At 39.4% G+C, this 13,417-nt stretch overlaps 1 protein-coding gene across 2 annotated transcripts in view; it reads left to right on the top strand.

The window, feature by feature from the left end:
- The window catches only part of LOC114467841 (nuclear body protein SP140-like), a 44,519-nt gene that overhangs the window by 21,766 nt on the left and 9,336 nt on the right, over window positions 1–13,417 (top strand). For both annotated transcript variants that reach the window (XM_028454312.1, XM_028454311.1), the window contains exons 2-8: window positions 9,436–9,610; window positions 9,773–10,000; window positions 10,132–10,251; window positions 10,659–10,792; window positions 11,098–11,142; window positions 11,244–11,283; window positions 13,144–13,251. In XM_028454312.1, coding sequence (XP_028310113.1) covers window positions 9,436–9,610; window positions 9,773–10,000; window positions 10,132–10,251; window positions 10,659–10,792; window positions 11,098–11,142; window positions 11,244–11,283; window positions 13,144–13,251 — 850 coding nt within the window. The remainder of the gene's footprint in view (window positions 1–9,435; window positions 9,611–9,772; window positions 10,001–10,131; window positions 10,252–10,658; window positions 10,793–11,097; window positions 11,143–11,243; window positions 11,284–13,143; window positions 13,252–13,417) is intronic.

Here is a 13,417-nt window from a genome sequence, read left to right as displayed (position 1 = left end):
TAATTCACAACGACGTTGAATACCTGGCTCTCTGTCAGGACAGCAGACAGATCCCCGCTAAGGCTTTCCAGCCGCAATTTACCGCCGGGTTATCCGTCAGAGAATTTTATAACAGGGAGACATCTTAAAGACTTACCTCTGAGCATCACCCGGGAGGAATTTAATGAAGGATACTCTCTGTTTGTGTTTAATCTCAACCCGGGCGTTGACAGCGACGCCCTCTTCCCCATTTCAAACGGAAATCTAAGACTGGAGATGAGATTTAGAGTTCCCCTACCAAACACCACTACGCTTATCGTCTACGCCTGTTACGATTCTATTTTGGAGATCAACGCTAAGAGGCAGGTTCTGGTGAATTATTATTAAGAAGATGGATAACATTCAACTAGAGACTCTATTGCATAGTTTGTTGGGGGATGCATTCTGCAGTGTGTGGGCATCGGATCAACTTCCCTCGCTGAATCCGTCTTTTAAACCACCCGCCTATTTCATAGTCAACACACACCCCGGTCACATGCCCCGGAGAACACTGGTTAGCTCTGACCTTGGAAAAGAACCGCAAAGCCACCTTTTTCGACTCTTATGGATTCCCCCCGGACTTTGCACACTACCCATCTTACAGTTTTTGGAAGATCGCTCACAAAACATAGAATACCACAACAAGCAGTTGCAACACCCCTTGTCAACGGTTTGCGGACATCACTGTGTCTATTATCTCTGCCATCGGGCGTGCAGGTTATCTTATGGACAGACGCTGTCTGTACGATGACGATGTGATAAAGAATGATCTTACGGTGTACGATTGTCAGAAAATATCAGCGGTGTGTTAAAAAGGATTTCAATCGCAATCCGAAACAGGGGAATTGTTCTTTACAAATGCTTAAAGATTGTCATAAATAATTTTTTTTAACTTTTTATATGCTTTTGCTTTGCTATTACCCCCGTGTATTTTGCTTTAAAAATGTAAACTCACAAAATATGCTCAATAAACATTTTTATTGATAAAGACAAAAAAAATGTGTTATGCATCACAGTTATTTAAAGGGGACATATCATGGTTTTAAATTCTTCCTTTTTAGATATAAATCATACAGTTGTGGTCTATATAAAGCGGAACTGCACTGCTTGGGTCTGAATTCCTCTTTATTATAGCTCCCCAGACCCCTTTTCTACCCCTTTTCTGATGTGCTTCTAAGAGCAACTCGTTTTGGTGCGGTCTCTTTAAATGCAAATGAGACACTTCATACCCCGCCCCCTCTCCAGGTTCAACTCCACCCTGCTCGGCCATTTTTGTAGTTTGATAGAAGAGATATGGCTATGTAGCGGCGCAGAAAAAGTTTATTCACACGTTATTTACACAGTGTCAACAACGGAATACTTGTCCATCCAGCTTTACATGTTTGAGCCAGAGTCTGACCCGGCGGAGCGAGATGAAAATGAAGATGATGAACCTGCAGAACCCTAACAAGTGAGCTAACACAAGCACCGAGCTAAAGCTAGCGCCAAGCTAACGTCACGAAATGCATTTTAATACAGTCTTTTTGGAGACAAAAACGGCAAAATGAAATGACTAATGAAAACTTTAGACTTAAATTAAACCACGTAGGCCATATCATCAAGGATCTAAAACGAGCACACATCGCTAACATATGAAGACCGTGCAACTGCTAATGCTAACAAAACAATGACAGGGACGTCTTATCATCACACTTTTTAGCGTTATTTACAGCTTACCGAAGTGCTCTGTTCGTCGTCTCCAAAGATTGAAGGAATTGACCCCTCAATCAGGCAGTCTTTTGGCAAATTCTTCTTCATACTGGCGGAGGTTGCTGAAGCAGTCATCCTTGAAGTGCTGCGCGCGCACAAAAATGACCTTACCCACATATGTGGGTACATTTCCGTGAAAAATAAAACTCAACCAGGCACTTTGAAAAGGTTCTGATGCTGGGAGACGTTGTAATGAAGCGTGTGGGTTACTACATCCAACAACCAAACATTTAGATTTTTTCTCTCGTAACTTCTGCATCCTGGAGCTTGGACTACAAAATAAAAGCGAGAAATAAAAATGGCGGATTGCTCGAAGTGTTGGGCCTGGAGTCGATGTCCTAATTTGGCAGTTCCGCTGACGTTATTGTTCAAAAAACGTAATAGAGAATCGAAAAATCTAAACAGATTGAAAAATATGACCAAAACAGAATATAAAGATATCAACGGAGCACCTGAAGAGATTATTTTGAACTTTTCTGTGCTTCTAAACAATCTAAATATACATCAAAATGCATTTAAGGGCTAAAAAAGTGGATTTAGCATGATATGTCCCCTTTAAGATGAAATGTTAATCCATGGCGATGATACAGTAAAGTAATTTCTTTTCCAACAGTCCGTTCGGCAGCTAATTCTCTCTCGGGAGTAATCCATTTTGGGGATAGAGCACGGAACGCCTTTTTTCTTCTTTTTCCTTCAGGCGCTTCCCGAGGTGTTTCAAATTCTTTATCACGGAAACCACCGGCCTCCCTCTTGAGCAGACGGTATTGATCGCGAGCATGCGGGTTATGTATCGTGGATAAGGGGATGTTTAGTTCTGACAGAGTATTTAAAAACTCTGTCCACCCCGCAGGCGATGGCTCCTTGGTTTTTTTTTTTAAAAGGGTGGGTGAGATACTTTAACAAATCAATCACATGAGAACCTTGCACAGTGTTGCCCCTGAAAACGAATTCCCCCCTTGGAATTCCAGCCTTCATGACTTTCCGATATTTTTTTCAAGGCTCTTGCGATCTCGCTGGGGGATGTTTTTCAAAAGATCCTCGTCCGTACGGTCAACATTTACATTGTCGGATGTTTGTGGTTTGTGAGAAGACGTTTGAGCTTGGGCGACATACGGAGCATCCACCTGCTCCGGGTGCTGGGTCGTTGTCACTCTACGATCCTCTCTCTGACCTTGCTTCATAAAGGTCAGATATCTTTGCAGTAGCGCGCTATACTTTTTAATTTTCTCATGAGGACTCACACCCTGCTCGTTCAAGATGTTTCTCATACGATCATCCAAATCCAGCTCAGCGCTCTCTCTCATGGATGGCGAAGGCTGAGTTAGACTCTTTAACTGATTAGGGGTGATGAGAAACATTTTTTGCGCCGTCTTTAAAGTCTCTATCTCTGGATCAGTCCTCCGATGAGATTGCCGAGCAAAGGCACGACGGTCGAGAGCAGAGGTAGAATAAAACCACCCGTTTGCTTCTTTAGAGCCCGCTGCTTGTGTTTTATACTGGGTTTTTTTATCAGCCAACAGCTTGATTATTTTTTTCTGCCTCTTCAGTTTTTTAAACTGAGAAGGATTCAACGGGATGTTTCCTTTCAGAAGATATAAGGCGATCTCACACAGAACATAAACACCGTTTTGAAAAAGTCAGTGTTTGGAGGGTAACTTTTTCTTTTCTAATAATCTAGCACAATTACAAACTACCTGACAAAAATTGAATCTGTAACTTACTCCTAATATTGATTGATTGATTGATTTGCTTTTGGCTGTTGGCTGTCTTCCAACATAGACAATTCAATACAAAGAGTAAACATTCATTTAAACAGCAAAAATGGAATGAGCTGAATCAGTATCTGTATCGGAGCCCACCCCCAAACAGCACGATATAAAAACAATAAGAGCACCATTCATCAACTTATAAACTTGTGATTCAATAGGTGCAAAGCCTTTTGTTTTTTAAAGACTTTTTTTAAACATAGACCATGAACTCATTAACTTAAAGTGATCCTTGAGATCATTCCAGACTTTAACACCATAAACAGAAACATACCTTTATCATTTGTTCTAAATTTACTTTGTATTAAGTACTGTAACTGATTGCTTTTGAATTTCTTCAAATCAAACATGCAAATAAAGACACAGAAGGACAAGTTACACGTATCCTGCTTAAACCAACACATCTTCACGTTAACAGTTACACTACATTAAAGGAAATGTTTTAGTTTATGACCTATGGATCACCAACCTTTCTAAACCACGAACTACTTCAAAGTTACTAAATAATCCAAAGGGCTACCAGTTTAATACACACAGAACTACTGCTTCAATTTTCCAGTTTTACTTTAATTAGAGGGAAAGATAATTAAGGAAGACTTTGCATCTACTTAAAAGTTAGGAAATAAAGTTCATCATGCAACACTTTAAATCCATATCACTGTTTCATTTTTGAAAATAAACACTTTCACAGGGAGTCATCATGTTCCCACTATACCAGCCATCAACTGCTCTTTACCAGCCAAACCATGTTCTTGGATTGTAACAATTATGTAAGCACCTTCTTATTTAATTTTATTGCATTATTATTATCATTAGAAATAAACATCACAATCTAAACACCAAATCTGCAGCATCTTTAATGAAATCCTATCTGTGATACTTCGACACATCTGTCCCAGCAGTGTTTCAGTGAAAATAAACCTTGAAAGGTGGTTAATTTAATTATTTATTTGTTTATGTAATGCTTATCGTGTCCAATTTAACTCTAACTTAAATTAAATGTAGATCAAATGCTGTTGGCATTTATTTTATTTCCAAATTAATAAATGCAATTAGTGTGCATCCTGCAGCCCTCTGGCAGAAATATTTATATTTTCACTAAACCATGATTTGTTTTTATCTAAGATTTCCACGTATGCTGTTATGTTGTAGCATCCTCTGGCCTAAGTGAGTTTTTACCAGAACAAGTGGATGTTGTCATTATTTCCTAATTTCCATCTGTGTGCCGATATTTCTGTTCAGGCTCCTTTCTGGACATCTATTGTTTTACACAATTTATGTTCAGGCAGTGCTGCGGGCAGCTAAAGGGTCTTGACAGTGGACCAAATGGGTAACGGAACATTCCGGTACACCCTGTAGTGTTCGGTGACTGATGTAAAGTTTAATAGGTGATGCGTTGAAGAAGAAGTGAGTTTGGCTCAATGTGAACATGTTTAACTAGTTGTTTGTCTGTAATAAACCTCATGGGTAGAGCATCATTTATCTGTTTAATAGATGTTTATCACCAGAACTAACACTGACGCTGACGCTGTCGTGTCACTTCCGATTAGTCTCAATATTAACTTAAGTTTTCTGCATTATTATTAACACCATCATAATTTACCATTCTAATGCTTAAAATACTCCAAAAATGCGCAAATAGAAAATTAATTTTGCTTAAGTAAATACCAGTCGATCTGTACATGCGCGATTTGCCGGCGACGACACACTGGTCCAGTCTAGGATTAGTAGCAGAATTATTTATTTAATAAAGTAGTGGATGGACGGAAATCTAAACACACGGACCTCCGCGCGGACACATGGCTATTAGAAACAGAACAGACAACCGAAAGGCCATCATCAAACCCCGGAAACGGAGTAAATGTGTCCATACTGTCTGTGGAGAGTGTAATATCACCAAGTTTTACCATTGTTTCTGTAGTTAGAGCTACTATATTTACCAAAGAGCAACTATTTATTCCTAGTTATTGTTTCCAGAGTTGTATTGCCTTTATTTGCCCGTTATTAGTTCCTATCTCCTTAACGCTCCACTGATCAGACAGAAACAGAATAATTCAGACAACCTGTCGTTATAAAAATACAATCAAAATAAAGGTGACGACAATTCTCATGTGTCTGTTATAACCATCAATGTTTGTTGTGTGTTATTGTAATATACGTAAACCGGATAAAGCAAAACAATCCAGTGCTCTATGCAAACATCATTTCAGAAACTATTTCTATTCAAACAGAGCAAAACTCTTCACTTTTAATAACTCAATTCGGAACAACCAACTCTGAACCAAAAATCATGCAACCACACACACACACACACATTGCATTTACACACGCACTGCCCCCTTTGGAACCTCAGCAGTTGCAGAGGATGAGAAAAAACAGCAGCAGCAACATGGCAAAACTGTGGTCGGCGGTACAAAACCGGGTCCGCCTTAAAAACATTGTTATTCGTGAATAAATCCTGATATTATAATCAAAACATATTTATCATCATATTAGGTATGTATTCTGCGTAAAAGTATATTCTAAAAAGCTCATTCTTCTTACAAACATCCCTTGAATTTTGCTTTATTTGTAGTCTCCCTATGATGGCTCTGAGATATCATTATTTATTTATTTACTTTTTCAACTCCATCAAAGTCCCATAGATGCTATAGGCTCATTTTCTTTATATTAGTAACCAACAAATGCTCTTCTATAAAACAGTGTCAATCACCCTTAAAGAGACAAACGTTGTCTCTCTCATTCAACAATCTTTATTTTAACATTTAACTGTTTAAACTTACAAACATGACATAACGTTAACAAGTGATGAAGTGGATCAGGATCTCTTATACATATGTTTTGGACATGCAAGTGCCTGGAGCATTATTGGCTATCTGTTCTGGACATCATCACAAAAGTAGTGGGGACGGAGATCCCAATTAATCCGAGATTGATATAGCTGGGGAACTGCTAAGTTTTGCCACCTAACCTAAGGGGCTATACTCATTTTGCTAGACGAGCCCTTATAGCGGCTAATAAATGCATAGGCATTTGCTGGAAAAGTGAGGAGCCACCTGGGGGTATCCCTGTGGATTAAAACAGTGGTTCTCAACCTTTCTTATTATGTGTACCCCTTGAGCTTTTTTGCCATACCATGAGTAGCCCCTCACTCAAACGTGTTCATAATTCTCCAAAAGTAGAACATAACACAACTGAATATTCAATGCAGGTCATTTTATTTCATCTTCCTAAACTGAACAATTAATATTCAGGCAATATCTTCTTATTTAACACAAATTAAACAAAGTTATGTTGCCTTCAAGGCAATAAAAATGATAAATATAAGAAATAATATTATAGTAATTTTTTGTATTATTAATATATTAAAGAAAAATAATAAAGTTGAAATTAGAAAGAAATAAGAATAAATACAAATAACAAGTAACAAGTGCGTGCGTGCGTGCGTGCCCGACAAGCTTAGAGGGAAGTCTGTTGTTTTTGTCAACCAAATACTCACAAATGGTTCTTTTAGCTCACATAAATCGGTGGTTGTGGGAAAAGGACTCAGCTTTTGCTTTTTTGAAGTATCAGAAGCAGCTTCTTCTTCTTCATTATTTTTGATGTTTCTAGGGTTAGCTAGTTTTAATACACCCCAGTCATTTGACAACAAATCTGCCGCAGACATTTGCGTGGTTTCACAAACATTCTTCTGACACAGACAGAGTTCACCCGTCTCATACTTGAATACGTACCCCCAGCTCCCGCATTCACCATAACTTTCAAGTGACCACTCTTGATGCAAAGAAAATGAAGGTGGTGTCTGAATTCTTTTCAAAAACACCAAAGACTTTTCATGGTGACCGGCAATACGTTTTGATTCTTGTAGAATTGTAACAACAGTTTCACTAATGATACCTGTAGACATGGTGAAGCCTGTGTGTGCGTGTGTGTGTAAGTCCAAAGGTCGTATGTTCAAAGCACTTTTATCTGCATAGAGACGTCCAAACTAGGTCAGGTTTTTTTTTTTTTTTCCATTATGGGCGGGGACTATAAGGCGGGACTTCCGGTTAGGAGGCGGGACAAAGGATGTGACGTCACACCTGTCAAAGGTTTGACGAAAGGTGGGTACTATCTCTCTGATATATGGCCCCATTCATTCTTTCTTTTACACAAAAAGCTCTGTTTTGGTTTCATCTGACCATATGACATTCACCCAATCCTCTTCTGGATCATCCAAATGCTCTCTAGCAAACTTCAGACGGGCCTGGACATGTACTGGCTTAAGCAGGGGGGACACATATGGCATTGCGGGATTTGAGTCCCTGGCGGCGTAGTGTGTGACTGATGGTAGCCTTTGTTACTTTGATCCCAGCTCTCTGCAGGTCATTCACTAGGTCCCCCCGTGTGGTTCTGGGATTTTTGCTCACCGTTCTTGTGATCATTTTGACCCCATGGGGTGAGATCTTCCGTGGAGCCCCAGATGGAGGGAGATTTTCAGTGGTCTTATATGTTTTCCATTTTCTAATAATTGCTCCCACAGTTGATTTCTTCACACCAAGCTGCTTACCCATTGCAGATTCAGTCTTCCCAGCCTGGTGCAGGTCTACAATTTAGTTTCTGGTGTCCTTTGACAGCTCTTTGGTCTTGGCCATGGTGGCGTTTGGAGTGTGACTGTTTGAGGTTGTGGACAGGTGTCTTTTATACTGATAACCACTTCAAACAGGTGTTATTAATACAGGTAGCGAGTGGAGGACAGAGGAGCCTCTTAAAGAAGTTACAGGTCTGTGAGAGACAGAAATCTTGCTTGTTTGTAGGTGACCAAATACTTATTTTACCAAGGGATTTACCTATGAATTCATTAAAAATCCTACAATGTGATTTTCTGGATTTTTTTTCTTCCTCATTTTGTCTCTCATAGTTGAGGTATACCTATGATAAAAATTACAGGCCTCGCTCATCTTTTTAAGTCGGCGTACTTGCACAATTGGTGGCTGACTAAATATTTTTTTGCCCCACTGTATATTGTCAAAAGTGCAACTTTATTGCTGTGATTGTCCTCAAGAGTTAAAATCCATAGAACAATCCCAAAATAAAAAGTAAATGAGGTTCTGTCATTCAACAATTTCAAGCTTTAACCCAGGTTTAAGCAAAAGTGCAACAGCACACTGTAACCTAAATTAAGTTAAGAAATCAGATAACTACATATTCTATAACATTACAATAAAAAAAAATATATATATACTCTATATAATATACTATAACTATAATATACTACGCAAATAAAAAAATTGAACATGCCGGTGGCACACATAGCCTACTCAAAGGGTAAAAAAATGTAAACAAAGAGGGGGCTGGCTCACATCGGAACGCGAATAAGTCCGAATAAAACTGTGGTTGGAAAAAAAAAATTTTAAAAACAAAAAACTGGAATTTGCAAAATAAAAATTGTTTTTATCTACAAATTCGATTAATCGATTTTTTTTGCCCAGCCCGAGGAATGAGTGGTTATACCTAAAACTTTTATTTGGGATCAACGTGTCTCAGGTTAAGCCCAGTACGAGCTTATCCCACAGCCCAAGGCCAGTGCATCAATGACCAATGTGTGTATAAGAACCACTTCTGTGAACCAAGGTGCTGCCTCAGGCCCCAAAAGTGCAGCCAGGCCAGCAGCAGCATTGGGAGCCCCAGGCCACCCCACCACGACCGAGCAGCCACCTCAGATGACCCCCAGACCAAGAGGCAGCCCCCGCTCCCATACACACACCGGAGAAAGCTCCACGGAGTATCATTATTAGCTCACCTTATTATAAGTATTGCTTGTTAATTATTTGGAGAAAGGATTTGCCAATAGTATTTATTATAACCTAATCTCAAATGTGTCTTCTTCACTAATTGTTTTCCTATTGTTTGTCGTGTACAGAAGCTGAGTCGCATGAAGAGTAAAGAAAACTTCATAAAAGCTCTTTATGAATTTCTCGACTGGTTCGAGCAACATAAGTCCCAGGACATTTTATTTTTTTGGAAGTGTGTATTCAGGGAAGCCATCATGGGCTTCTACCCGACCCTGAAGAGGTTGCACAATAACTTATTTGACGGTGAGACATAATCACTGCATCGCCACTTCACATGCTTTTATCACGTGGATCACCCACATTTTTTTAGGTTTATAACTCAAACCTCAAACATGCACATTTTGGTGACATTAGTTATGGACTCTATAGTCATTACTATTTATTAATTTGTTTGTTTATTTGTAGGCTCTTTCCATTTTGATGCCCAAAGAATTGTGAAAGAAGAAAAGCAAGATGATGAAAGAGAATGGAAGGAGCCATCGGACGAAGAGAAGAGTCGAAAAAACTCTATGAAGAAGAAGAAGCTTAAAAAGAGGGGCTCATGTGACACTGAGGAGGAGGAGGTGGAGGAGCCTGGTCCATCATCTCGGCTGACTACCAATAAGAATAAGAGAGCCAAGAAAATAATTTATGGTAAGTAGCATAACATTACACATTACATATAACAGTATACTAACTACGTACATCCTTCAATTAATTCAAAAAATGACAAATTTGAAATATCTGTGCTTTGTGTTTGTTGACGTGTTGTTTTTATTTTCCAGCGTCTCCACTGAGGAAAGGGGAGAAAGGTGACATTTGGACTTGGCCGATCTATAAGTCCCAGCTGCCTGTTAAATGTGGACTTGTGGAGGGAATGTTACAGAAAGACAAACTCGCTAAAGGTCAGGGGAGGAGAACAAAAATTGCATTCATGTGGTCCTTGTTTTCACTGCCTCGATCCATCTTTTTTATATGATAACAGATATGGTTTAAATAGGGGCGACCGTGGCTCAGGTGGTTGAGGGTCGTCTTCTGATCGAGAGGTTGGGGGTTCGATCCCAGTACCTGACTATGTGTCGAAGTGTCCTTGGGCAAGACACTGAACCCTAAGTTGCCGACTAGCGCCTTGCATGGCAGTCCTGTCCCACTGGTGTGTGAATGTGAGATTGATTGGGTGAATGAGCTGATATGTAAAGCGCTTTGGGACTGCTTCAGTGTGGTGATAAAGCGCTATATAAATCAAGTCCATTTACCATTTACCATTTAAATACAGATAATCCCATTAACAGCAAATGAATTGTGACTTCAGGGGAGAAATGTATTCTGGCTGACAAGCAGTGGTTCACTCCCAGTGAGTTTGAGAAGTTGGCAGGAAAAGGAAGCTACAGGAACTGGAAGTTGAGCATTCGATGTATGGACACCCAGCTGGGCAAACTGATAGAGGTTTGTTGAAAAGGGATTTTGTATCTATTACATACTGTACATCGTATATTAGTCCTGATCAATGGTGAGGATGCAAGAGGTATTCTCACTAAAGTTGTTTTTTTCTTTCGTCTGGGTGAACTCCTACACCGTTTGCTAGCTAATACTAATGCTAATACAAATTTTTGCTGATGCAGTGCGACACGGGCCAGCACCTGCATCCTTACTTGCATTTCCTTCAGGAAATACAAATATTGTAGTTTGTTTTGTTTGTACTTGTCTTAAGCCATAAAAAATTTATTATTTTTTTTGTTGACGACTTTCAGGGCGATCATCTGAACGTAGGCACTTTTAAAAAAGGATCTAAAAAAGTAAGAACACAAACATTCAAAAATACATGGATTCCTTTCTTCAGTACATTTGTATTATTCTGATCAAAGCTTTTCTAATTCTTTTTTTTTATCTTTGCCAGGTCAAGAAGTTGCTCTTTCCATCTGTCCATTCAATCTCAGGTTTGTTTCATAGGTGGCAAATGGTGAAACCATGGATGAGAGATAAAAACCCTGTTTTAGACGTTTTTAAATCAATTCTTACTTCAATTGAATTAAATTAAATTCAACTTTCTTTATATAGCGCAAATTACAACAACAGTCTTCTCAAAGCACTATCAAAATATAAAATTCTTAAGAAAAAAGAAAAAACCCAACAAATCCACATGAGCATGCATCAGCGACATTGGGAAGAAACAACTTCCTTTTAACAGGAAGAAATTTCTGTTAGAACCAGGTTCAGAGGTGCCAATCATCTGCTTTGACTGGTTGGGGTTAGTGGACAGAAGGAGGAACAGAAGAGGATAGAGAGTGAAGGTTCTAAATAATCAATTGGGTGTTGATCTAACCATTTAATCATTGCTAAAACCATTGCTGCGGTACCAGCAGCAGGCACTTCCTGGAGGGGATGGTTCAGAATGCTAGTGACGTCACTAGAGGTTGAACCGTCGTTTTTTAGAAGAGGGCAAAGAAGCCTCTCAGAGAGCAGGATTATTGAGGATTTCTCAGAGATGCAGGAAGGAATCCCAATAATACTTTTGGGGTGTTTTTGATCAGGAATTAACATTGTAACAAGGTTAAAATTTCAAATATGTTGATTTGCATGATCTAGGACCTTTAACAGTAACATAACCAATTCATGGAATTCAATTCAGAGGGGCCAGCGCTTATAGTGGGGTCTCCTAACCCTCTTCCCCTAGGAGGGGAACGCGTTCTCCCCGCCCCCCACTCCCTGTCCCATGTCCAATAAGCACACCCCACATGCGCTCTATCACTTTGCTCGGTGCGCTCAGCGCACTCTACCCCGCTCCACGTCGGCTAGATGCGCTCTGTTGCTTCGTGTGCCCGTACGCCTCCGCCTCCTCCTTTTGGATTTTCAAAATAAGGTCACCCTACACACTCGCACAGATGCGACCAGATTAAATTTTCACTCGCACACACTGAAAAAATACTTGCATATGCAACCAATTTGGTCGCAGTCTCAAGCCCTGGAGGCGCATAGCGCTCGTGCTCCTTTACCCAGCTCTGATTGGCCAGGGCTAAAGTCCGGCCCCATAGTGTTTGATATCACCAATTCCTACAGGCTCTGAGCTTTGCAATGCTGTGTCAATCATTCTGTTTAGTCAAAGCTTTGCTGAATAAGACCAATGCGTAACACCACCAAAGAGTGGAACCAAAAGTAGCATTGCACATGGCAACGCAAATAAAAATGAATACATGCCTATTTCAAGTCAAAATGCAACACCTAGTGGTCAAACATAAGACTAACAATGATTGGAATCAATTTGAGTGACGTATTACAGTTACAAACTTGTTTCCCAGCTTGTGGAGAACTTTGGCACAGTTTTGGCAAAGTGGGCTTCCACCTGAACTTTTGTGTACAAAAATATGTATCTTTGGCCTGGTGTTTATTATTATCACCAAACTTGCTGCAGTTGATGTCCATACATTATTTAATTTATTTCTGCTTTTACAGTTTTTGTTAATGATAATTGGCTTTATATTTGATATAAATCTCTATTTTTTTTGGGCTGAATACAGATTTCTAACAAGATTTATATCACTCGGTGTCATTGATTTCCAAAATGTTACATCATCTGTAACCACTTCTTCAATCTGAACAATAATTATCCATGTAGAAGCTTAGAAAAACATTTTTTGTTATGGGTATGTGATTTTCAGAGAAAAGTGGCTGGGGCTTAAGATCTGCAAAAACCAAGAGAGTAAAAAAATACAAATTCAAGACAAAAAAGGAGAAAAAAATGACACGCCATGCATTGGGCTGATCTACCATTTGTTCTTGTTTGTGTTTTGCTGATGAAGAGGTGGGAGAGCAGGCTAAGCAATCAACAGAAGCCAAAGAAAAGGCGGAGTTTGAAGTTAGATGTGGAGAGTTTACTGGAATAGTGTACAAACACAGATTTGCACGAGGTAAGAAATTATGAAGTTTTGTTTTTTATTGTGACATTCAACATCTATATTTTATATACATAGTTCCTGATTAATATAATCCTGCAGAAAAATAGAGATCACTCAATCATTTACGGTGTTGCATTGCTTTCATTGGGGTTTCAGCAGGGGGATATTTTAAAGCAGT

This window comes from Gouania willdenowi, chromosome 8, assembly GCF_900634775.1.
Source record: "Gouania willdenowi chromosome 8, fGouWil2.1, whole genome shotgun sequence".
Classification (NCBI taxonomy): Eukaryota; Metazoa; Chordata; class Actinopteri; order Blenniiformes; family Gobiesocidae; genus Gouania; species Gouania willdenowi.
The sequence above is the reverse complement of the archived record's forward strand: the minus strand, read 5'-3'. Positions and strand labels throughout refer to the sequence as shown.